The sequence below is a fragment of the Pestalotiopsis fici genome, assembly GCF_000516985.1.
Source record: "Pestalotiopsis fici W106-1 unplaced genomic scaffold PFICI_Scf_6, whole genome shotgun sequence".
In the NCBI taxonomy this organism is placed as follows: Eukaryota; Fungi; Ascomycota; class Sordariomycetes; order Amphisphaeriales; family Sporocadaceae; genus Pestalotiopsis; species Pestalotiopsis fici.
In genome coordinates this window covers 16,617-41,087 of record NW_006917096.1, presented here as the reverse complement: position 1 = coordinate 41,087, position 24,471 = coordinate 16,617, and the positions used below count along the sequence as shown (strand labels likewise).

Sequence of the window (24,471 nt, the reverse complement as noted above, 5' to 3'; positions counted from 1 at the left end):
GTAGGGAACTTGGACCGTCGATCTCGGCTACCAGCAGGCCAGCCTCTAGTTGTGCTGATTGTTGGCGACTATAGAAAACTGATGTCGCTGCGGCATAATGTATATGTATCAAGCAGCCTTTGCTCTGCTGCACCTCGGAAACCTAGATTTCTTGATGGTGCATCAGCTCTAGAGACCGTTGTTCAGAGAACTTGAAAATGTGGTGCGCACAGTATCTGCCTCTGACCATGGCCGCTGCAGCCATTGCGACATTTACACCCAAGCCATTGGTATATCCCCCGGGGGGACCGTCCAACATGGCCGAATTTAGAGAGATGTACCCATATGAATCTTATCCAATTCCCCTAAACAGGACAGTGGTGACTATCCGCCCCTCTGTCGATGACCAGGATGACATCTCTCAGGAATTTCTTGAGGGACTGAAAAAGGCTAACTTTGGCGGCACGGTGTACCTTCCGGCTGGCTATACGTATGTCATCGCCCAACGACTTGACCTTACATTCCTTGAAGATGTTGAGGTCAAACTGGACGGGGTTCTGCAATTCACAAACGACATCGAGTTCTGGCAAAAGCCCGAGAATCTGTGGCAATACCCCTTTCAGGGCTCTGTTTCCTGGTGGAAGTGGGGCGGCAAGAATGTCAAGCTGTACGGTCAAGGAACCATTGATGGACAGGGACAAATCTGGTGGGACGAACTGAATGGCCAAACCTACGACGAGTTTCCCAGGCCAATATTATTCTACGCCACAAATCTCAGCAACTTCCGAATGGAGGGGATTCTATTGAAGGACTCGCCAGACTGGACGCAGCTTTACGTATACTGTAGGTACCCATAACTAGCTCTGCTCGGCGTAGCTGTGAGCCCTGTGGAATGACCGCATTTGCTAACACTGAGAATCCGGCGCAGCGAACAACATCGAAATTGAAAACGTCCTGTGCGATGCGACTTCAAACAACGACAGTATCCATCCGAGCAATACCGACTTCTTTGACTCAATCAATGTCGATGGAGTGCATGTCAAGAATGTTTGGTCCAACGAGGGCGACGGTGCGTTGAAGCCATACTTTCATAAGCCCCACCACAACCACGTAGGCAAGTCTAATATTATAGTACCAGACTGTTTCTCACCGAAGACAAATAGCACAAATCTGCACGTCGATACCATGTATTGCAATGGTACACACGGCCAGGTGAGACGCGTTTCGCTATTGGTTTACCTGTCTCATATGTCTAACCACCAAGCGGAGCAAATAGTCCATGGGATCTATCGGACAGTACGAGGGCGAAGTCAGCATCATTGAAAACGTTCTGATTGAAAACGTGTGGTTATTCAATGGAGCCAACGGACCACGAATGAAATCATGGGCCGGACCCCAGATCGGCAGAGGATATATCAACAACGTAACATATCGGTAGGCCACGACATGCCCGGCATGATACGGAGAAGAGAAGAAGTGAATTGATGACGATGCAGCGGTGCGGCTAATCACTGATACAGGAACATCTGGTTGGCGAACAGCGACATGGGGGCTCAGATCGACTCCTGCTATTTCGGCATCAACGCTACTGAGTGCGCACAATACCCCTCTCAGGTCAATGTGACAAACATTCTCATGCACAACGTCACCGGAACATTGAATGGCCGGGTAAGTCTCCTTCGTACTCCGAGTCATCAATCATCTCCATGCCATCAATGCGCTGACCAGGGCCCCGCCTCTTGGAAACGATAGTATGGAAGGGAAGTCGCGATATTCACGTGCTCTACCAATCCTAGTGCCCAATGCACGAATATCACGCTGGTCGACTGGGAGGTCGAATAACCGTGTGGCGAGGACGTCATTAGCTGTGACGGTATCAAAGGCGGCTTGGGCATACCGTGTTTCAATGCAACAAGCCTTGAAGTCACAGCAGCCATCGGCGACACTTGTTGAGCATGGCGCAAGTTCACCAGCGCCCAAATTATTTGATAACATTTTCCTTCGTCCTTCAAGCTGCAAGTTTTGAAACGAGAAATGCGCAAATATGGATTTGAAAGGGGTGCTTTGCCTGAAACTAGCGTGGCGGCTGAAGTTGCATTGGAAAAGGTATCAAGGAATATAAAGCAAACTTATTCATCCTATATATACTTGCAGAGGTTTGTTCCTGCGATGGCCCATGCTAATGACAGTTTTCATTGATGTAAGTGTCATAGGCAATGTTCTGGACTGCGACTCATGATGCCCTATATAAAATGTCGGAAAGCGCGCGTAGGTGCCCTAGAATCTAGCGAATATCTAAGGACCAAGACGTCTATGAAACCATACAAATTCAGGACGAGGTAGAGGTACCCACACTTTACTGTGTCTTAGAGTTGATTAGGGTCAAAAACAATAAAGTTTAATTGAAACTCATATCTAATATTGATTGCGCGGGATATATCAACCATCGGACATACATCAATACTGCCAAGTATATGGCAATAGTGCACATCACATACAATAGGTCTGCAGATTCCTCATGGACTATTCGTGGAGACAAGCTGTTCTACCGTTTTTCGAGGCAGATGAAACAGATTTTCAGGGATCGTGCATTTAGATTCTAAATAATAGACGCAGCAGTAGTATGATGTAATGTCGTCATAAATACAACAGATTGCCCCCGGTTCACGGGTGCGGGAATCACCAAAACCAAGGCCAGGGGCTGCGGGTAATAACACATTGCATCGGATAATTAGTCCTTGTAGGTTGTTGGTTCCAGCTTTGCACGGCCATAAAAACTACACCTTTTACCCGCGGAAACCTAAAATCCCTTGCAGGCAAACCAAAGGTTAGGGTTGCACCCACACGCCTGTGGGTGAATGTGGGGTAAGCTGTGTCGTAGGGATCCGATTACCCGGTTTGGCTGACTTATGCTCTGCTGATTTGCGGGAAAATGCTGTCACAAATCACGACTGGCTGTCAGTATCTGCGTTACATGCAGCGTGAGGTGCAAACACTCCATTGGGAGTCTCCATGATATCCTCGTGTAGCCTTCCTGCGTCACAGATCGTAATTCTTTTCAGCCTGGACAATATACCACATATCACTGTCGCTGGTATTTAGTCAAGGCGTGTCTGTTTCCAGTGTAAGGGTGCGTACCCTCAACAAGAGCGTGCAGATCATCACCTCAGAGGGGAATTTGAGCAACTTCGCCGTCCCCAAGGGAAAGATGGTGATTTCCATCATGCCAACAGCCACCTCTTCAGCCAGGAACATGACGAAGCTAGGCTCACAGACATTCAAAGCGCGATAGATCTATTTGCACGCATTGCAACTGCGGGCATATACTGAACAGTATGGTTCCTTCATATCATATATGCATCATTTCACTAATCTGGAAAAGACTGGGATACCTGTACTACCCTGGGATCATCGTACTGGCACAGGTACAATCTCTTGTCCTGATCTACGCAAAAGCCACGGCCATTGCACTCAAAGCCCACCATTGAATCCTCACACACGCTGACACGGAGACCAAGCGTCTGGATCTCCTCTGGGTTGCGAAACATGATTTCTTGCAAGCTCTCATTCCTAGAAGGGTCGTAAGCAGCCACCTCGCGAGTGCTGACCACATACCAAGCCCCCTCACCGTACTGCCAGGCAAAGTTGGTGTAACTTCTGTCGAATATCAGGTTTGAGTTATCAAACAAGTAAGGCACGTGGTCGATTATAACCACTTGTACATTCTGGCCAACAAAAAGCTGCATGGGCTCGGCGCCGACCGGTATGGGAGGAGGCGGCGTTGATGAGGCGACCGGCGCGCTTGTTGTCGCAAGGCTTGTGGAGGGAAGAATCCTCGCAGTCGGAAACGCATAAAGCGTAACCTCTGGCCAAATGGGCACTATATCTGATTCGTCGCATGGAAATAAAAATGGGAGGAAGAGTGGGCTCAGGCAGAATTTTGTCAGTTTCTGCACCCCGCAAGTGCATGTCAGCTGCGACGTGAGGTCGATTGAGCATTTGCAAACATCGCCAGCAACATTACCAATGGGCACTTCGTCGCCGCCGAAATTGAGACCCATCAACTTATTTCCATAGGCAAAAAGGCCAGTCAGAACGTGGGTAAGACGGCCCTCGTCGTCCAAGGTAAACAAGGTGGTGTTGTCGTTCAAGGAAGCCGAGGGGAACTCTCCAAAAACTAGCGGTAGCGACACATAAGACAACAATAATTCCCGATCCCGTGCCAAATTTTGAATAGCAAAGGTTTTGTGCACAGGAGATATATCTGTTGCTGAGCTCAGAGTCGTTGCCTCTATCGTCGTACTAATCGAACTAGTGGCAATGGTGGCGATGGTGGTGATGCCACTTGTATCGATCAAATTGCTGGTAAATGAAGACAAGAAGTAAGACGTAGTGGGTGCCACTTGCAACTCGCTGTTATCGACAGGCAACACAGTATGATAACTATAGTCAAGGGGATTATACAAGTGATGATGTCTTGAGAGAACTTGGCTTGCAGCTGCAAAGAATAAAAAATATTCAAGGCACATGATGACAGAACAGCCGTATGATGGTTTGTAATGTTTCTTCCGACAAAGAAGTGGAAAAAAGTTCTTTGCATCACTAATGAACGAAACCAGACTGGTATGGCATTAATTTATATTGCGGAGCAAAGAATTTAACTTCTTTCCGCGGAGATGAATGCCTTCGAAAAACTGACCCACCAATTACTGCCCTCCTCGAGGACGGTATCTTAAGGCTCGGGCGAACGAAACACGGCTGGTGATAAAACAAGCTCTTCTAGCCGAATAAGCTTCTACCATTGATCTCTCAAAATACAAATTGAGCCATATATTACCTCTTTGCTAGGCTTTGAAACACACCGCACTTATCAAGCCGTCTGTGATGACACCAGGATGGATAGCCTCTTGACAGGTCATCCATGACTCCAAAAGAGGCTCTGGTCTGGAAGAAATCGCCGACAGCAAGAAATGCAGGCAGAAATCATCGGTGTCATTGTGTGTTCAGCGTTGCGCAGATGATCCCGAGAAGAAATGCGGGCCCGCCCATGACGGAATAAATTTTCACTTGCGCATTTACCTCATCGAGGCACCATCTTAACTTTCACACAGCTTATGATTCCCAAAATAACTGCACATCGAACAGGAACAATATAGTCCCCAGACTTCTCTAATAGAAATCTGTTTACATCGTCTGCCAAAATGTGATGAGCTTGGCTGGAGCTAAGATTAACTTCAAGTTAGTTTTGGTAGTTATAGAATGTTATATAAAGCGAAACTCTTGAACAGAATAAATGACTCACATATGACCGGAATTGAACCAGAAATATGTGTTCAACGGTCTGCACCCCAAAGCCTCGGGATTAGTGAGAGCCGTGGCGTTGGTGTAATTAGCACAAAAGTCGGAGGCATTTTCAAAACCATAGTCCGAGTAGTTATCCAGGACATGATTTAGGAAGGCATACGAATCATATACGAAGCTGTTGCTGGTAGGATGGGACGCGGAAAACTGCGCATGGTGCCTATTGAGCGCCGAGTTCCATGATTCAATCATGGCTGCGGTTGGCAAATCGGTGGATCGACGGCCCGGGGCGCGATCTCGGGGCGGGACATTCACGAAGAGAAAGTCCCGATACCCAGCATCATGGAGCCAAGATACGCTTTCATTGAACATGGCTGACACGATTGCATCGTATCGGGCCTCAATGTCGTTGATGTCTGTCTGGTTGGCGACCACGTTGGCAGCGTCGCCCACGTCGTTGATGCCGATCCAGATGGCGATGAGTGCACGAGACTTATCCATATGCTCTCTGATCACGGGCTCAGCATATGACAAGTATTGCATCATCTGGTTCACCATTGGTGTAACAAAATCGGCATGAACCGGTAAGAATGCAGCTGAATAGTCCGCACCAGCAAATGCAAAATCCCAAAGTTGCACTTGGCATTGCGACGGAAACCAAAGCCCGTTCTCCAGCGAACAACCACTGAGGAACTCGACCCAATTCGGACCACCTGCGGAGGTTCCATAGTAGTTCTGGTTGATTTGTGTGGTTAGGAGCTCTTGAGGCGTGAATGCAAGGTTTTCGGGAGAGCGGTAATCGCCAATGAAGGAGAATCCTGGATACCCATTGGTGCCCTGTATGAAAGTGTAGGAATCTCCAAAGGCTATCCTAGAATTTTAAAGTCAATCCTTTATTGTCACACTTTCCGTTATCTATAGGTTTGTCTCACAAGTATTTGGTCTTTTCCCAATTAAAGGGTATAATCTCCTCAACAGAATCCTTCAAAGACGTAGAAATCACATTGTTCAGGAGGACAAGAGATGCCAATAAAACTCTTGTAAAGCTAATACACGGACACAAAGTCATGGCTGAGTGTGATACGGCGAAATATTCTGCAATTATGTTTGTCCTGGTATAGATTAGATTATGGCGCCGCTAGCTGTCATACGAATGGCAAACGTTATACTCCTTATTTATACAGAATGCGGGAAATAGTCTTGAACGCAACTTTCTGTGAAATGTGGAGTGATGTGTGCTTTATACGCTGTAGATGCCATGCCATTCGTGGGACATTGTTTTTACAAAGCGGGGCGGATAATATTGCAACAGAATCATGTAGCGGACAAATTATTACGGGCATGCACCTTTTGCAAGTGACGACATGTGTTGGGGCTTAAAGAGCCTCTGCGGGGTTGATGTAGTAGTCAGTGAACATTGAGTATAACACTACAGCTCCGATGCCGCCCACGTAACCGGCGCGCCGATCCCGAGACCTTGGACGGATTTCGCTATTCGCGGTTGCGCGAGGATCCAGCATATCCGGAGACCGGGCAGCGGTATCAGTGGGCCGTAACAGGGCAAGTATGCTTGCCCAGAACGGTTCTTTGCCAGCAACGAGATCAAGATGATCCCTGGTAACCTGTTGCTCCGCTATGAACTATGGTAAGGCAGGCCGCGCGACTTGGCTGCTCACGAACGCTACGTAGCGACTATCACATTTCTTCGGGAAACATGTAGTGTAAAATGTATGTGACCCTATACCAAGAGCGTGCAATAGACAAGGTCAACTGTACTGAGCCAAAAGTAATTGAAGTTGACTTGGAACGGTCTTGAACTGATTCACTAGTGTCGCCAATGCTTACTAAATCCTTCACCCATTGGTGAAATAGTTGCTCACATTGATCACTGAGGTGATGATTGTCCGTGTAAATACAGCATGTTCATTCTTAAGATGTCCATTTCAGCAACATTGGCACCAAGCATGAGGACTTGGACGCCAAGGTGCAAAACATCGTCAAGGGCAAGGCTTGTTCCATCTAGGACCAGAGAGCAATGACATCCCACGGGCGCATCAAATGGTGCTTTGGTATATTCAGAGGAACCTACATTCAGATTCCAATGTGGGAAGGCCTCCAGCGACACAATACAATGCCCCTTTCTCTGGCTGATTTGACACCGTTTGTCAACAGAAAAGATAAACTTATTCGATGGAGACATTCAGAGCCGTCTTTTTATTTAATACATGCAATTCGTTTATAGTATCAAGATATCATCTCTTGACTGCTCGTCCCAAGTGGACGGAACGCTCCGGAACATCTGCAGCGATAATTACCCCCTGGCACTGCTACGCAGGCAACTATGCTTGATTTTTGTGCGCCGTGGTGATTTGAAAAAGTAAATTATTGAAAACGTTTGCATCAATCACGGCACCGTAGCTTTTTACGACATTAGCGCCATGTTTTGAGTTTGCGGGGAAACAAGGGGGCATGCAAAAAAAAAAAAAAAAAAAAGGTAGGCTGCTTACCCGTGACATTTGACAGACGGACCCAACCTCTCAATTAAAAGCCAGAGATCCCTCTGCGTCAGCAACCCATACCCCGGATGATGCCGTATCAGATCCCATGACTGTATCGGCGTCGACTCGCCGGGTGTACAGAGGAGCGGCGACAGATTGCGCAAGCGCTCAAGGATAGCGGCCGAGGAGACGCGCGTGGTGTCGGCATCCGAGTCTGCCGCCAGCGGTGTCGCCTGCGGGGAGTGACAGCGTGGGTCGCGGTGATTTGGCGAGCATAGCTGGGCCGTCGCGGTGATGGCGTGGCCGCCGGGCTCGTCGTGATTGTGAGGGTCGCCGTGTATGTGGCCGCGACAGGGCTTTTCAATCCTTTTTCATTGAAAGCGGGTTAGCGGATTAATCTCAAAATGCGATGTCAAGAATGCCGATTATCGATCGATACAGATGTTACTCACGTCAAGATGAAATCCATACCTACAGCCACCTCGTCAAACTCACAAATGGGCGTTGTGCCATGCTGGGAGACTATAGACGTGGCGAGGTGCCCATCAATCGGCGAACTCGCCTGGAACGATTCCGGGGTTGTATCCGATTGTGGTGTCAGACCGGCAACAGCGTGTACAGACTCCTTGATCTGCTGCGGTGATAGATTGGTGCCATGGGAAGTGGACGGCGACGACTCTGTCGGACTGCCTACCCACATGTAGTCCTGGTTGTATACTTCATCGCATTGTATACAGTCCTCTGGTGGTTGTATGCCATTCTGGTTCAGCGTGTCTACTAGGCGCTGGACAGTGGCACGCAGACGCGCGCGTTCTTTGAGCAAGAGTTCCTCGTGAGCCTGTGCGCGCGCGAAAGCGGCCTCTAGAGTGCGCGTATACTTTTCTTTACGGGAACGATATGTCCTAGAGGCACAATGATGAGCAAATGGGAAATGGTCTGATAGAGGTGCATGTTGCGTACCTTTGAGCCCGGCGGAGCTGGTCTTTCCTCTTCTCAGTGGGATTCTGACGCTGCTCTAGGATTGGTGTGTGCGTAAGCAGATAACCATGCAAGACATATTTGAAGAGGGTACGCCAAAGCGACATATGCACAGACTCACCCTTTGGCTGAAAGAACTTGAAGACTGTGGTGCTCATGGTCGCTTCTAGTATACCGATTCAACAGCCGAGTGTTGGTGGGGGGTCCAGAGCTAGGACAGGCCTCAGTGTATGTACTATGGTGCGGGTGTGTGCGTGCCGAGCTCGTAGCAGTCTGCGTACCTGGATCGTTGTCTTGGCACCTTGAGGCTTGGGGAAGTATTTCGACAAATGTCGCAATGACTAGGAGGGATACGATTTGAGGAAAAACTGATCACCTCAGCATTGGATCTTGAGGGTGAAGTTCTGCTTAAAGACAAGTACAGAGTAGAAACGGATAGAGTGGAACAGCGATCCCACGACTTTGAGGCACAGTACTACCCTATGATGGGCAGCCTGGATGATTCAGCCAGGCTTGTAGAGTCATCAGAATTACTGAAAAGGGTTTGGCGTCACTCCCCCATTCCCCCATGGGCAGCGTCGCAGTTCTGAAACTATAGTAGTGCCAACCTTAGCGCTTAGCCCCCATGTAAGATCGACGTTACCGCATCGGGGAATTCTGATCTTGTCAACCGGATTGGGACGCGAGATATTACTCCCACAGGGGCTCCATTTTGTGTCATTATTGCACGCTGCGGCTACGACGAGGCTGATCGCGTTGGAAACCATTGACTTTAGCTGGTATACGGCGGTGGAGGACTGTGGAGTTTGGTAACATGGGAGATCCTCCCGAATAGCGTCAGAGCATTTCCAGTATACAGGGCCGGCTCAAGTGGAAATTGTCCGGGGGGCAGCAGTGTGCACATATAAGATCAATTAGATTTCGCTGTTCAAATGGTATTCATCAGAAGAAAACTCATTGCATTTTTCAGTCATTCTTTCGTTATATACCTAATCTCTATCCGCCTGACTTTGAGCACGATGTCGTCCCTCAGTCGCGTAATCTCTCTGGCTTCGCTTGCCCTAAGCGTAGCAGCTCTTCCGTACGGTACCGAGGAATCATGCCCGGCGCCACCTCGAGCACTGTACACAATCACCAACGATTATAACAATAGCGTCGTTGCCCTTCCTATCGGCGCAGATGGCAAGATCCCTGGATGCAGTTTCGGACGGTTGACATCTACTGGTGGATCGGGAGGCAACACCATTAATTCTGGCAAAAAGGCTGCACCGGATGCACTTTCTAGCCAAGCTGCTTTGACTATTGCGGGAAATGTGAGCACATCTTCCTTGCGTTGACCATGTTGGCAGCTCGAAAATACTTACATCTCTGGTAGTACATTTTTGCAGTCAATGCCGGCTCCAACAGTGTTTCCATGTTCTCGATTGACGCGCAAGATCCAACAAAAGTCACCATGATCGGCCAGCCAGCTGTTGTATCGGGTGACTTCCCTGTTACCGTGGCCGCCTCTCTCAACTCCTCCCAGGTGTGCGTTGGATGCAGCGGTACCCGTTCTGGTGTTTCCTGTGCCTCCTACTCTGCCGAGGGCATTGGCGCCATGGACGATCTCCGTTCCTTTGAACTCGGGCAGTCAATGCCTCCCACCGGACCGCTGAACACTGTATCACAGATATTCTTCAGCACTGATGAATCCATATTGTACACCACCATCAAGGGCGATCCGTCGCAGAACAAGACGGGATTTCTGGCCGCCTTTTCCGTCACCGACGGTCAGGTGGAGCACGACGGGGCGATGACATCGCCAAACGGCACCGTCGCCCTCTTTGGCACGACCCAGATTCCCGACAGCACCAACCTGTTTGTCACCGATGCGGGCTTTGGCAGCGTCATACTCGAAGTCGACGGTACTGGTGCCGCGACTCTACAGGACAAGGTTGAGATCCAGGGTCAAAAGGCCACGTGTTGGTCAACGATTAGCCCCGCCACCAACACGGCCTTTGTCACGGATGTGGCGCTGAATCGCCTGGTGGAGCAGTCTCTGACCGATGCCAGCATTGTCGCTGAGATTGACCTTGCCGCCAACGGTGACCCGGGACTGACGGACCTCCAGGCTGGTGGCAAGTTTATCTACGCTCTGAGCCCGGGCAACGGCACTACGCAGGCTGCTATTGCGGTTGTGGATGCCACAACCAAGCGCCAGGTACAACACTTTGGTCTTCAGATGAGCGGCGTTAGTAAGAACGCACAGGGCATTGCCCTTTTGCTCTAGAATAGAGGAACTGAGCTCGTATTTATGGAAAGAGATATCACCATCCCGATGGTCTACGGTAGTTTATGCTAGGCGATCTTAATGCACAATTGAGGTAATGGAAATCAGACAAATCTATTATTAGTGTTGCGAATACCTTTTTTTCCCCCTACAACTATTTTGGCAGGAATCTACTCGTGCATTTACATTAACATACGAGTTTATGCCCAACTCCGTGTCAAACTCTTGATGTTGCTCAACCTTCCTCGTCACCCGAAAATCAAAAAAGAGGCGCTCATCGCTGCAACAAAATCTATGGTTCCCATGTCGCGTGTTGAATCAACACTTGAACCAGACTCCAATCAAATCTTTCCCGTTTTTGTTCTTGAAAACGACAATAATCTATCCCCAACGGGCGTCGCGCTCGACAGTGGTTGTGGCCGGATCCCAGTCCACCCAAACAGGGGGGAGAAGGGACGGGTACTTGATGAATAGAGGAGTCGTAAAAGCGTAGTTTGGAGCATTGGAGCGAGTACGCAAGGCCGTCTCCTGGGGTTCGGTAAGATTGACTAGAACGGGCACGGCGGCGGTCTTTGCCTAGTTCACTATCTTGTTGCGGACAGCATCACGAACACGCTCTGCCGGCGTCTTATCGCGTGGGAGAGGACAGCTAGCGGCTTGAGTGGCAGTGTTCTTGAGATGCTGGGCCAGGTCCGACGGAATCGCGGCTTTGAGTTGAGCCTTCCACGGGGCACCGATCAGAAGGCCACCACATATCTGGTCCATGCGCGACGTGCTATACACTGATTGTTAGCAAAGTGGAAAAATTGGATGCAATGAGGGATTGAGCTTTACCGTAGGCGCTGCTGTCGATTCGCCACAGCTGAGATCTGGTACTGGCCATGACGGCATACGCAGAGGGAGAAACATTGATTGTAAGCTGGAACTCAGTCTTCTTCTGCTGGTTCGAGTGCTTCATTGTAATGCAAGCTGTGGGCCCCTCGTCGTCACTGCTCTCCTCGCTGCTGATCCAGAAGCGAATGAGACCGTTCTGCTTGGAATCCTTGACAGCCACGGCCGTTCCGTCAAGGGTCGTATTGACGATGGTATACTTGGGAGCCCAAGACTTGAATACTCGAGGCATGGTCTCGGGGTGCTCCTCAAAGATGTCGGGGGTGGGAATCCAGTCAGGTATTCCATTAGAGGAGCGAATCTTATCTTCCTCATGGGGAAGTATATCAAAAAGAGCGCAGTGTTCACCGCAAGAGTCCCACAGACAAGCACGGACTTGGTTCCCAACTGTACGACCAGGTGTGTTGGTTTTGTCGACCTTAGCATCAACGGCGACTTTTGCCAGTCACTTGGCAAGCGTGAAGGGTACTATCACGCACACCTCAGGCTGCATGGTAGGTGCATAACCAAGACCAGGAGTGGGAAGGAATTCAACGCCGTCGTTGATTGCAGTAATACTACTCATCACTAGAAGGAAGTGATTGTTAAAGCTCGCACAACAGGTATCGGTGCTGTTGGGTTAGGAGCAACTTACTTGGGGGGACGACATGGTCCACATGCACCAGCTCGTCTGATGCCGCATCTTTGCCCAACTCAAGGGCGTAGGTGAAACGCTGCGTGATGTGAGGCATTTTGCGAATGTTGTGTATGCACTGAGTACTTGGCTTGGGAAGTAATCAAATACCTGATGAATATTCAGTAGGTGAAGGGAATATTGGATGGCTTGTAATGGAAGGGAAATGGTTGCCCGATTGCGGTTGTACGGTGGCTTCGTGCATGTGATGAAAAGCCTTAGACAAGGGGAAAAAAGGAAGAGTAAAAAAGCTTAGGAATTGAGCCCGCATTTGTAGAGAAAAAAATAATCCCCCACCTGAGTACTGATTGCGCATCGCCAGCGCGCGGGTTGGCGTTGACCTGCCAAGTGGTGATAGTGCGTGGCTGGGCAACCGCGTTTGTCTGAGACTAAGAGCAACAATAAAGGACCGGGTGCAATGTCTCTTATTCTCAAAGTGACTTTGATTTATACGATTAAACTTTTGTACAACTGAGTAGGGTAGCAATTTTGTGCATTATTTGTTCATTGTCTTAGCATCCATGCATATTCGCTTGAACGAGCTTTGGAAGATGAGAGAATGGCATAAGAGCTGCATAGTAATGGACTGTTCTGATTATTACGGATAGACGCGCATTGAGATGGATGGATATGTGCAAAGATACATTAAGAATCACAATGATACCCCATCTCGGAATAAATACTAGTGGTACATTCATAGTTACCAATCACCAGCAGGAATGTCGCCACCATAGTATTTCCAGAAAATTAATCTACATAATGAATACTGAGATGAAATCAGAAGACGAATATATTCGCGGAGTCCATATAATGGAAGGCAGACAAAAGAAAGACATCATTGGTCCTATCGACACGTAGCAGTGCTCCAAGTCGTCTCTACCTTAGACCATCCGGGTTGCAATATCCTTTTCCACATAAATCTGACCGTACAGGTCTGTCACCGATGAAGAGCCTAAGAGACCAAGTCAACCCACAAGGTCCCATCAGTCCGTCCAGCTCAGCGAATGCCGTCTCAAGCCCTGCACCATTTTGCATGGGCCATCACCACGAGAAGGGGGTTAGAACCCTGGGCAGTCGACAGAATTGAGATTGATTTCGTCGCGGTCTCTCTCAATGGACCCCCAATCGTTGTACATGCGGTAGAGCGTGGCTAGATGCCGATAGAGATCTTCAGCGACGTACGCTGTTTCCACAGAGTCAAGCACGCCATTCTCCAGAGGCTTCGTAACGAGGCAATTGAAGAAAATGAATGCAAATGGACAGGATATGTGATCAGCTGATGTGCTGCGTACCCATTTGTAAAATGTACGATTCGGATGGCCGACTTTATGAGTTGCGCAGGTGCCACTTGATTGCCTTTGTTGCTTTAGCACACGATTATCAGCTGCTTGGGTGAATATGTCGTATGGTTCTTCTTGGCATGATCTGACCCAGAAGGTCCTGTTGACATTACTTCTGTTGCTAATAACTAGTTTTTCAACTTCATTGGACAAAATTGTGAGTGCCAATGCGTGCAGATCAACATGACAAAGGCTGGAGGTCACATAATGAGTTTGAATTCCCTCTTTCATTGCTCTGAGCATGCAGTCATATATGCCTGATTGCCGCTTATTTGGTCCCTTGAATTCTACATGGATGATACATGTACCTAGGGCCCTAAGCGATACCTGTTTAGGGAAGCAAAAACCGACAGCCTTACCCGCTGAGCAGGGCTTTTGTAGGGGGCGTGCAGTTATTTGTAGCCTGGCACAAACAGTACACCGAGGATATCAGATAAGCACTAATACAGGACCTGCATGTTGATTGTTGGAACGATTGTATGCAATTGACTGCGTTTCATTAAGAGGATGGAAATTGATCTGCACGTCGAGCGTTATGGCCAGCGTTGCATATTCATCCACTGCCCTTCAGCAGTTGGTGACAATGCACGGTGCCAATGCGACGTGAGGGAGGCCGTATAATCATGGCTGAATGTATGATTCAGCACCCGTCTCAGACGTTGCTTGTGGAACATCTCTCTGTCTCATTCTTCCTTCATTGTAGGCAATCAACAAGCAGATATTAGTTCTTGACATCACCAAAAAGTTTGACATCTGAGCTCTTCACTTCTCTCATGACTTGACTCCATTCAATTGGCCCCTGCATTATTCCTCACCATGAGCAATCAGTCAGGTATCGCTAGTCAAGCTTCGGCTGCGACTAAACTACTCCAAGACGCTCTTCCAGGACGAGTCATCACTCCAGAGAATGCGACAGAGCACAAAGTTGAGCAATCTCGCTCTTGGTAGGTTGGACGTTTGCTACTCAATTGTGACAATTGGTGCACTAGTCAATCTCCGTTTTGCAGGTGCTCGACATGTTGGACTCCGGCGGCGGCCTACGTCCGGCCCACTACTACAGAGGAAGTCGCCAAAGCACTGACGATCATCAATCAGAGCGGGTGCAAATTTGCTATTCGAGCAACTGGACACAATCCCAACCCAGGATATAGCAATGTCGACCAAAGTGGCATCGTCATTGACCTCAGCGGCTTGACGTCCTTGACATTGGCTGAGGACGGTACACTCCAGGCTAGAGCCGGCAACACCTGGGGTAAGGTGTATGCTTGGTTGGAGGAAAGACAACGCTCAGCCATGGGTGGTCGAGAGTCAGCTGTTGGGATCAGTGGATTCTTCCTTGGAGGTAACATCCTAGCAAACTATCCTCCCTCATCCCTGTAATCGATGTCTGATTGCAGGCAATCATAGGCGGCTTAGGCCCGTTTCCGAATTTGCATGGCGTCGGTGTAGATGGAGCGACGAACTTCGAAGTAAGTGGTCCAAGGCACCCAGATTTTCATTTTGAAGCTCACCAAGCATTCTCAGGTTGTTCTGGCGGATGGCACAATGTAAATGCTAATCGGGACACTAATCAAGATCTTTTCCGTTCTCTGAAAGGGGGTGGCTCCAACTTTGGTATGTCATGTCCCTCACTTTACAGTCTACCATTAACTAGAGCTGAATTTTGTTTTAAAATAAGCATTGTCACGCGGTTCGATATGGGGTAATGGTATATATTTGTCAGATGGTGGGTTATAGTTCCCATACACTGGGGTGTGCTTGAGCATACGGATCAACACCATGGTATTTAGATAGATATACGGGACCTCCCGGGGATTAGCCGGGGCCACCCAAATAAGCGTACACCTCATCAAAACTAAGAGGCGCAGAACACAGATCAATACATCACACAATTGACACCCATATCAGACCAGTTTAAACTCCAATAGGAAAGTATCACCTTAATCAACGATAATTTTAACTGCATATAATAATTAGATAAAAAAAGGAGGATTAGCGGAGTGAAAGGTCTTTAAGACAAAGGATTAACTCGAGCCACCTTCTCCACAAAACCTTCGACACATATAAATAAGTGACGATTATCTAAAAGAGACAAGAAACAAATGCATATAACCGGTGGGTGATATTCACCTTGCAGGATTTTCATTAATTTCTCGCAGAACGTATTTTCCGACTTCGACTTTAGGCCATTTAAAAGATGAAGTATTGGGATCGCCATTTGGGTACTCCAGACTGAATTTTTCCAAACGTTGGAAACCACGTAAGATCTCAACTGCATCGGACCATCTCCCTTCCAAAAGCCAAGGAGAAAACCAGAAAAAGTGGCGAATAGTCTCCGACTGTCGAGAAACCAATAATTCCAACTCTGTGACGGTGGCGGGTTGCCACCATAAATGTACCGTGTGGAGCAGTGGCCATGAAGTCTGCAAAGGCAAAATATCGCCTAGAGATACAGTTGGTGTTACAGAGCAGGAAGTATATTCCTTGAAACAAATATGCAAATGCTCGAGGTTGGGTGCGCTGAAATATGGTTGGGTAATAGAGCAAAGTGAAAGCATTTCAGCCCTGGGGTTTGCCCGGCGAGAATGATCACGTGTAGCGAAATGTACCTGCATTGTCAAGTCCGAACTCTGAGAAACAAGATGCTTGACTCCGGCCTGCTGAGCTGATGATAGTTGCCAGATTCGCATGTCCGGAGGTGGCGTCAAAGATAAACTCATGATTTTAGGCCTGAGCCCCTTTTCTCCAAGCTGAGAGCATGAAATTACAAGCATCTCAACAGGTGGAGTTGCCGTATCCTTTGTTTGAAAAGATCCACACCAAGTAGACTTGCGTAGTGCAGAATCGAAATGCCGCAATAGATCGCGGTCGAATCCGGTGTCGAGCAAATCAGCAGGGTCTAGTACATCCGAGCCCCAGGCATTAGTGTCGTCAAGTTCCAAAGATACAAGATTGGACAGCGAACACAAAGCGGCACATAGGCGGCTGATATGTTCTTCATTTTGGCGAAGATCCTGCTGGTTCTGGTGTTTCTGTTGGTACAGTTCGTGTGCTTTGGAATATAGCTTCTCGATCGGTGTCAAAGATGCCTCATCTATCGAGCCACTGAGTAGTCGGTCAAGTTCACGACTTTGTCTCCAGGCCATTTTTTGCAACCAATGGAATCGTTCATTTGTCATGGGATATCTTCTGCGGTATTGTCTGAGGCGTTCATAAGTTTCGACGTGTCGCAAAAGCCTGCCGGCCGCCTCTTGCATATATAATTGCCTATTATATGCTAATTCGGTCTCGTAGTAAGATAAGTTTATTGCCACGACTCGCACGCTTTTGTTGAAAACGGGATGGTTGCAAATCCTTTCTAAATTATCGAACGATTCCAAGGTAAGGCGAACAACGACCTTGTCAATCAAGAATGGCGAGGAGACATTATTGAAACATCGTGAAACCAGGCGACAGTGTTTGATATCCTTACGGCGGTCGTCGGCATTTTGCACGTGAGAGAAAATTCTTGTAAGTAGTTCTGTGGGAAGGGATTGAACGTCCATTGTGCCTGCGATGGTAGATCCGATCGGAAAATAAGTATACAAATGCAAAAAGACCGACACGGATCGCATTTATGGGCTGATTTATCCATATCATATCACGATAAAAAGGTTGCCTGAATGCACGGGAATGGGAGAATGATATTCCGGGTGATTTTATGATGGGCTGACTAATTGCGTGCATAATTCTTATCCATAATTAGGTTGCGATTGTTGGCCACAAATCGCGGTGGCCAAGGTTGTAGATCGGGATGCTATGCCAGGCCCTACCGAGGTCTAAATCGTGCCACAAAAAAAGAAGCAAAACTAGCTGTTAATCAAGGTGGTGCTTTCTTATTGGAGTTTAAACTGGTCTGATATGGGTGTTAATTGTGTGATTTATTGATCTATGTTCTGCGCCTCTAGTTTTGATGAGGTGTACGCTTATTTGGGTGGCCCCGGCTAATCCCCGGGAGGTCCTGTATATTTATCTAAATATCATAGTATTAATCCGTATACTTAAATATTATGACGTCCCGTTCGATATTATCACCTATCCCCTGCTCAATATCCAATACGCAATCAACATATAGAATGCAGCCAACCTCGAGAATTTGATCAAAGCAACTCTCGATGTTCAAACGGCCATGGAGTCCGATCCGAACATCGGGCTGTTCGTCAACTCTCGCAGAGGTGTGGTGAGAGTAGGATTGCTTTACGCAGACCAGCCACTGGGGAAATCGGATACCTTTGACAGCTTCCTGTCGCTTCCAAGCCTATTGCAGACGATGCTTTCGACGACAAATGGCACATTGGCATCGCTCGTGCAAACTTTGGATAAATTCCATCCACCGGATGACGGAAAGTCCGTGTTCCATATCCTTCGCAAAGCGAGGCTGTATTGACATTTTTCAGACGTGCAGTCACCACCTTGAGCGCCAAAGCCTCTTATGATTTGTATGCAGATATCCACCGATCATGGCAGGATAGGGTCAGCGGCCTTGCTGAGAGTGTTGATTTGCACTTCACTATCCAGCCTATTGGTACTGCCTGCGTGCAAGCAGGCCAAGATCATGGTGGAAATATTCTGGGACTGGAGAAAGTTCCACAATGCTGTAAGTCAAATTTCGAAATGAAATGATATCCGTTTGATTCTAGACTAATGTCTTATTAGGGTTTGTCTTCACTGCTGAGTGGCTTTCAGATGAGCATGACACAGATGTCAACAAGGCACGTGCTGATATCACGGAGAAAGCGCACAAGCTTGCCTCGGAAAGTGGATTAATTTTGTCATTCCAATGTTTGAACCTTGCCCACGCCTCGCAGAAAGCGCTGGGCAGCTAAGGAGCAGAGAATGTACAACTCTTGCGGGACACGGCAGAGAGATATGATCCTACTAGGCTCTTCCAAAGCCAACAGAATGATGGATTTCTGCTACGTCAACTCTAGACTGATGGGAGATACAATGAAACAAGGAAAATATGTAGCATTTCTACTGGGTTCTTTGCCAGGTGGGCATGATAAGACGTCCATTCAATATAACGAAAAAGAGCTTGCTTTGTGCCTTTTGGGCCCCGATTCAGCTCAGTGAGAGTTATTACGTATAGACGTTCCATTGTTGAAGCAATTCTCCTCCTGCGATTCATCACCCTCGATGCTTTCTAAACTCAATTGAGAGCCAACAGAACAGCATATCATTTTGAAGCGATTAAAAAAAAAGCATATCACGTGACCGCGAAGCTCCTTTGATGGAGCATAGATTCCAGTCAAAATCCAGATCAATAACATTGCTTCTCAGCTCTGCTGAATTGTAAGTGCCTACCGAAGTCGATATGTTGGACTGCCTCACCTTTTATCCACCTTCACCCTCGGCGATAAAGAAAAATATTTGTTGCACTGACGCAGTCAGGACCCACCGCAGATCACCTGTTCGAATATATAGTTTGCTCTTTAGCGTCTCTCCTTTGTAGGTTAAGTATGAAACCCCTCTATAGTAGATGAGAGAAGAGTTATGGGGTTGAGGATAGAGAGGCGGGAGGCCGTCCAAGACGGGTTCGACAAATCATGGCACAACTCGTGCTCGAAAGACGGGGTCGCTCATCCCTTCAGCACGACTGGGTATCACCCTCTTGCAATGTATTGCTTCATGACAAAAGCTCGCACAACATGAATCTTATCTCCTTGTCGGGCCTTACTTGAAAAGGCTTACCTCAAGTGCCTTGGAATCTCTCTCACTCCCATGATAACCCCGAAAACAACATATCCTTGACATGTTACAGAACAAGACGTTAAGTCAGGGTATGTCGGCTCAGAAACCACGGGTCACCATATCATTGTCAGACCTGACCCGGAAGCGGACGGCACCAGATTCCGTCACTGTGGATACACTCTCCCCGTATGATGTAATAACGCCGCGTTCGAGCTGTCGACCGAATATTCGTGTATCTCATCGCCCGTGATGCCGTAAAACGTGGCATCCAGCGTAAAGGCAACGGCAGAGAAGTTAGTTGTAGCCGGACCGCCCTCAATCGTGATAGAAGGCAACTTATGGACGGTCGCATTCTTCATGCCGTCCCACCAGGCTCCCTTCATCGCCCCGTCCTTGTTCAAGACGTAGCATAGGTTCCTGGACCAGCTTCCCCACTTGGTAGCTATGACTTTTTGATCGTTGCGATCTCCCTCCAGTTCGTCTATAATCTCGGTTGCTATAATGGGAGAAACGCCGAGTTAGCTGCCGATATATTCGAGTCCTGTTTGGCTTCTGCCCGGAGATGAGAATCCCACATTGAAGCTCGCGTCGCAGAAACTCATCATTCGGCTGGAGAATCGATGACTTACTTTCCAAGGACCACGTCTTGTTGTAGGTCGTCACTGAGATCACGCCCGCCGGCGCTTCGCTCTTGAACGTTTGGCTAATGAGACTGAGCCCAACAAGGTTGTCCATGTAGTACTGCGGCAGGAACGTCAATGTGGCGTTGCCGAGAACTTGTCCACGTGAGAGCGCGAGATGGCCATGATACCAGTCTGTGCTGTTCAGGACGCGGATTCCGTCGTTTGCCTGATACGCGATGCCATAATCGCCGTTGGAGCCGTTGGCAGAGCGCCGCCAAATCGCCGCCATCCGCGACCCGGGCAGGAACGATACTTTGGCTTTTCCCACGTAGGGCCCGTTGTACCAATTGCTCGGGTCTCCTAGAGGATCTTCTGTTACCACATCCATTACCTGGTTATCCGGAGTTCCGAAATATAGATGCATCGATTCTGGCATGCTATAATTATTCGGCCGATCGAGAGCTGCGACCGTTAGAGGCGTGCCTGGCGCCGGGAACAGCAAGGTCGATCTGCGTGAAATAATATCCGTCAGGTTGTCAGTCGCCCATGTTTGATTTACTGCGTCCCAGCGTCGTGTGATAACAGCATTAACTTGATAAGAAACGACGTTAGCATTCAACGTATTTAGTTTAGTTGGTATAAAGTTTATGACGAAAAACCGAGCCTTGAGTCTCTCGAAATCCTGGCGCGCATGGAGCACATGGATTATAGCTTGAGTCATCACTCGCAGCTTTTTCATGATTCACAGTCTTCTTTTGAGTTGCTCAATTTGCTTGTACAACTTTTAAATCATCCAAAGAACCCAAGAAAGTCCGGATCTAGATTGTGACTGTCACTTACACGGATCTTGGAAGAAGACAGACCGATGCGTGATGCCATGTGCATCTGTCCAATTCGCCGCGGCCAGCGAAGAGATGTCCATCACGTTGATGGCCTGGGCCGACGCGGAACTGTTTGACGCGGTGGTTGGCGTCTCCGACGGCGGTTTGTCAGACGACTGATGCCGACGAGATAGCACGCCGCCGACCACACCAGCGACGATGCCAAGGATAGCAAAACACACGACTGCTAGAATTGTAAAGAATCTGCGCCGCGGCAAACCCCAGACTTTTCGCTTGAGGATGCCAGTCTCGGATGTCACTCTTTCTTCCCCCGGCGCAACTTCTTTATAAATATGCCCGCTTTCATCCAAGTGTTGATCAGGATACACAGGCTCCGGGGCTCGCGTTGGATCCGGCACGTATATTTTTGGGGCACTTGCACGAAGATCCTCGTCCGGCATAATCGCTTTTTGCTCCTGCGCCAGCGGCGCTGTCCCTGCGTATTGCCTTTGCTCAGGGTCATGCTGAGGATCGGTTCGCACTTCGAGGTCGCTGTAGTAGTCCATCTTGCTGATTAAAGGCGCTGGCAGGCCGCTGAGGCTGGTGTGAAGGGAACCACAGAAACTCCAACAAAAACGTAGACGACCAGCGAGAATGAATTTCGATAAAGTCATGCCTTATATGTCCGATTCACACTGTTTAGGGCTGACTTCCATATGATACAAGGCTCTCGTATGTACCTGCAGGAATGCTGACCAGTCCGATGCACGGAATCCTATTTTAGTGTAATCAAGTGCCCAGCTTAACCTAGTTGCATGATCCTGCTATCTCACCTCTACATCTAGTCCAATCAAACGCAGGTAGATTCCTTTAATTCGCAGCTCGCAGGCGAGGCGCAAGACCTTGAACTAAAATAAATCGCCAAGCTTCTCAGCCAGGCAGAAACCACTTCTGATCAGGCTCTTTCTCATGGATCGTTTTATTGAATCCTTCAACTTATAACTGACATCTTCTTCTTTGCCTTTCTCTCTTTACTTGCTTGATGATTGGGAATCGACAGCACTACCTTAGTAGATCAAACATGACTGTTTGCTGGCCGAGTCGACTTCATAGCAGTTTGTGATTTCTGTAAGCAGCTTGGCGCATTGTGCGTACAGTGATACGCCCAAGATGAAGGAAGATCGACTAGTGGAGGAAGTACACAGACCACGGCACATCGATGGAAAAGTTCTCGCATGCGCTGGAATGACTCAATCTTCATATTTGTATTACAATATCCATTGATGAGCAATCACAAGTACATGAATGCATGACATTATCTCTCAAATAACCACAAATTATAAAGATATTGCTTATATGACGATATTGGTGATAGGAGACATATTGCAAATGTGACATTTTCATTTACAATGGGACAAAACACCAAATCACAAACTATGTACAATGACAAGAGAGAAGGCCACCATACAGGATTTGGCAGCATGTTTGCTTGACTGTGTGACACAGAAGGGGAGAACGAAGCCCCAAGTCATCAAGCCAGATCGAGATAATGAAGATATAAAGGCGGGTGCCCTCTAGCAGACAATCCAGCGAGTCGTACCCAGGCGGATGTGAACAAGCGGACGTGGCCAGGCCGGTGTGACGAGCCGTTTGTCTTCTTTCCATCCAGATCAGCCCTAGACGGGCAGAATGAATGACACCAAGCTTGATTCGGCGCTTTGGTCGAGGTGACGGATATTATAAAGCGTTCTCATTGGCCAGCTCATTAAGCGCCTCTGGTTACCTGGTTAGAAGATTAGCTCAACACCAAGACTCGAGCTCGTGATGCGGAATCAGCAATGTGGTGGGGGACCAGATTTCTTTTCTATAAATGTGTGCTTAGTTCCCAGATATTTTGTTCTCCCTTCTTCTACTTCTTTTCCACCTTGCATCAATTCATCAAGCCTGCCGATGCAAACGCCACCCACAAACTCAATCAATCGCGCAATGCCTCACGAAGCTCAGTGATTCATGTACGCCCAGCTACTGGGTAGGGATGCAAAGTCAGAGCAGCTTGTCGATCTCAATAGCCTGATTCCCTTGCGTAGGTCTTTTTTTTCTTGCCTCGTCTCACCGATGTTGCTAATACTTTCTGACCAGACATGCGCAACATCCATCCCACCAACGATGGAATCATGTTCCTACCCGAGAACGATGTCATCTCTTCTCCCAACGAACGAGTAGTGAGCGCAGCGATCCCCTCCATGCTTGCGAAACGCCTAGCAAATGCCGCAAAGGCCGGTCGGGCATACGGCCGTACGGTCCAGGACCATATCAATAGTTGCTTGTACTTCTACCGCAATCACAGTGTCCTCATCAATATTCTGCCCAACGAGGAGCAGCAGATCCGCACTGCCAAAGGAGTGCCTGACTGGACATGGTGCTATCTTATCTTTCAAAGACATCCCGAGACCATGCCTCGAGCCTTCAAGACTTGGACCCCGCAAAACACTATTGTCAACCCTACTCCACACGGCACAGCCGTGATATTCAAGGACCATAATCAGAATGGACTAAATGGATCAGTAATGAAGCGGACAACGACCTTGATAACAAGGATTGGGTCACTACTACAATCAAACAGACCGAGTTGCCGCTGCCAGTCAAGATATCCTACTCTCCGTACGGGGGTACGCGGCCAAGCACGTTACTCGCCAGCAGCTATACACCATACATAACAGACTGTACTGTAAGACAAATTCCCTCATCAATGTTAGTTCCACTCTCAATATTGACATCATGGACATAGTCACTCGAAATATGACGCAAGTCTCTGGGGGGCTTGTCATTGGCATGAAGAACAAGGAGGCAGGTAGTCTAAAGGCTGCGATCCCCTCAGATCTAGCTCGGCTTCTGAAGACTGAGGCTCTGCGCGCCGCTCAGTATGACTCGGGCCGACCCGAGAAGTCAGCAGCAGAGCGTGTCTGTAACGTAGTTGAAGAATACATGGTAGACTGGACCAGAGGCTGCATCCCTGTACTCTTCAACCTCCTAGGACCTGAGGAGACTACCATGCGCAGGCGCTACCAGATGCCCGACAACGTTGCTACTGGTGCCCTGTTCGTTAAGCAGCCTTTGCTTATCCCCCAGATATGGTGGGACTGGGACCCAGCTGCGACGACAGTGGAATGCGACAACAAGGAGGGTCACATTGCCGTATTCTTCAAGCACAAGAATGGCCATCACCTTGTTGGAGTATGGATCAAGGTTTGAAGTGGAGAAACACAGCCTGAGAATAACCTGAAGGAAGGGTGCTGCTTGATTGGACGTCAGCGCATGGGAAGGCCTAGATCAAATAGATCAAGATTGTATCTCAAGGTATGAGAGTG

The 24,471-nt window shown here is 48.3% G+C and overlaps 9 protein-coding genes across 9 annotated transcripts; 5 read left to right on the top strand and 4 right to left on the bottom strand.

The window, feature by feature from the left end:
- Positions 1 to 227: 227 nt before the first annotated feature.
- PFICI_08503 (uncharacterized protein) lies at positions 228 to 1,821 on the top strand (the record flags this gene model as incomplete). The annotated part of the gene is made up of 6 exons (XM_007837084.1): positions 228 to 822; positions 908 to 1,048; positions 1,112 to 1,191; positions 1,256 to 1,413; positions 1,500 to 1,647; positions 1,732 to 1,821. 6 exons carry the CDS (start codon positions 228 to 230, stop codon positions 1,819 to 1,821), a joined length of 1,212 nt encoding a protein of 403 aa, XP_007835275.1.
- A 1,526-nt stretch (positions 1,822 to 3,347) lies between these two features.
- Positions 3,348 to 6,349, bottom strand: PFICI_08502 (uncharacterized protein; the record flags this gene model as incomplete). Its single annotated transcript, XM_007837083.1, has 3 exons — positions 3,348 to 4,392; positions 5,282 to 6,151; positions 6,213 to 6,349. The coding sequence occupies 3 exons, from the start codon at positions 6,347 to 6,349 to the stop codon at positions 3,348 to 3,350; spliced, it is 2,052 nt and encodes a 683-aa protein (XP_007835274.1).
- A 1,434-nt stretch (positions 6,350 to 7,783) lies between these two features.
- On the bottom strand, positions 7,784 to 8,914 carry PFICI_08501 (uncharacterized protein; the record flags this gene model as incomplete). The annotated part of the gene is made up of 4 exons (XM_007837082.1): positions 7,784 to 8,144; positions 8,231 to 8,680; positions 8,739 to 8,793; positions 8,878 to 8,914. 4 exons carry the CDS (start codon positions 8,912 to 8,914, stop codon positions 7,784 to 7,786), a joined length of 903 nt encoding a protein of 300 aa, XP_007835273.1.
- An 861-nt stretch (positions 8,915 to 9,775) lies between these two features.
- Positions 9,776 to 11,025, top strand: PFICI_08500 (uncharacterized protein; the record flags this gene model as incomplete). Its single annotated transcript, XM_007837081.1, has 2 exons — positions 9,776 to 10,069; positions 10,132 to 11,025. The coding sequence occupies 2 exons, from the start codon at positions 9,776 to 9,778 to the stop codon at positions 11,023 to 11,025; spliced, it is 1,188 nt and encodes a 395-aa protein (XP_007835272.1).
- Positions 11,026 to 11,406: 381 nt separating this feature from the next.
- On the bottom strand, positions 11,407 to 12,647 carry PFICI_08499 (uncharacterized protein; the record flags this gene model as incomplete). The annotated part of the gene is made up of 4 exons (XM_007837080.1): positions 11,407 to 11,553; positions 11,611 to 11,807; positions 11,860 to 12,303; positions 12,551 to 12,647. The coding sequence occupies 4 exons, from the start codon at positions 12,645 to 12,647 to the stop codon at positions 11,407 to 11,409; spliced, it is 885 nt and encodes a 294-aa protein (XP_007835271.1).
- A 2,098-nt stretch (positions 12,648 to 14,745) lies between these two features.
- Positions 14,746 to 15,480, top strand: PFICI_08498 (uncharacterized protein; the record flags this gene model as incomplete). Its single annotated transcript, XM_007837079.1, has 4 exons — positions 14,746 to 14,873; positions 14,937 to 15,271; positions 15,337 to 15,398; positions 15,454 to 15,480. 4 exons carry the CDS (start codon positions 14,746 to 14,748, stop codon positions 15,478 to 15,480), a joined length of 552 nt encoding a protein of 183 aa, XP_007835270.1.
- Positions 15,481 to 18,097: 2,617 nt separating this feature from the next.
- PFICI_08497 (uncharacterized protein) lies at positions 18,098 to 18,794 on the top strand (the record flags this gene model as incomplete). The annotated part of the gene is made up of 3 exons (XM_007837078.1): positions 18,098 to 18,315; positions 18,366 to 18,565; positions 18,625 to 18,794. The coding sequence occupies 3 exons, from the start codon at positions 18,098 to 18,100 to the stop codon at positions 18,792 to 18,794; spliced, it is 588 nt and encodes a 195-aa protein (XP_007835269.1).
- A 1,029-nt stretch (positions 18,795 to 19,823) lies between these two features.
- Positions 19,824 to 21,669, bottom strand: PFICI_08496 (uncharacterized protein; the record flags this gene model as incomplete). Its single annotated transcript, XM_007837077.1, has 3 exons — positions 19,824 to 20,155; positions 20,289 to 20,873; positions 21,123 to 21,669. 3 exons carry the CDS (start codon positions 21,667 to 21,669, stop codon positions 19,824 to 19,826), a joined length of 1,464 nt encoding a protein of 487 aa, XP_007835268.1.
- Positions 21,670 to 23,113: 1,444 nt separating this feature from the next.
- PFICI_08495 (uncharacterized protein) lies at positions 23,114 to 24,355 on the top strand (the record flags this gene model as incomplete). Its single annotated transcript, XM_007837076.1, has 4 exons — positions 23,114 to 23,186; positions 23,243 to 23,667; positions 23,727 to 23,764; positions 23,824 to 24,355. 4 exons carry the CDS (start codon positions 23,114 to 23,116, stop codon positions 24,353 to 24,355), a joined length of 1,068 nt encoding a protein of 355 aa, XP_007835267.1.
- Between the last annotated feature and the right edge of the window lie 116 nt (positions 24,356 to 24,471).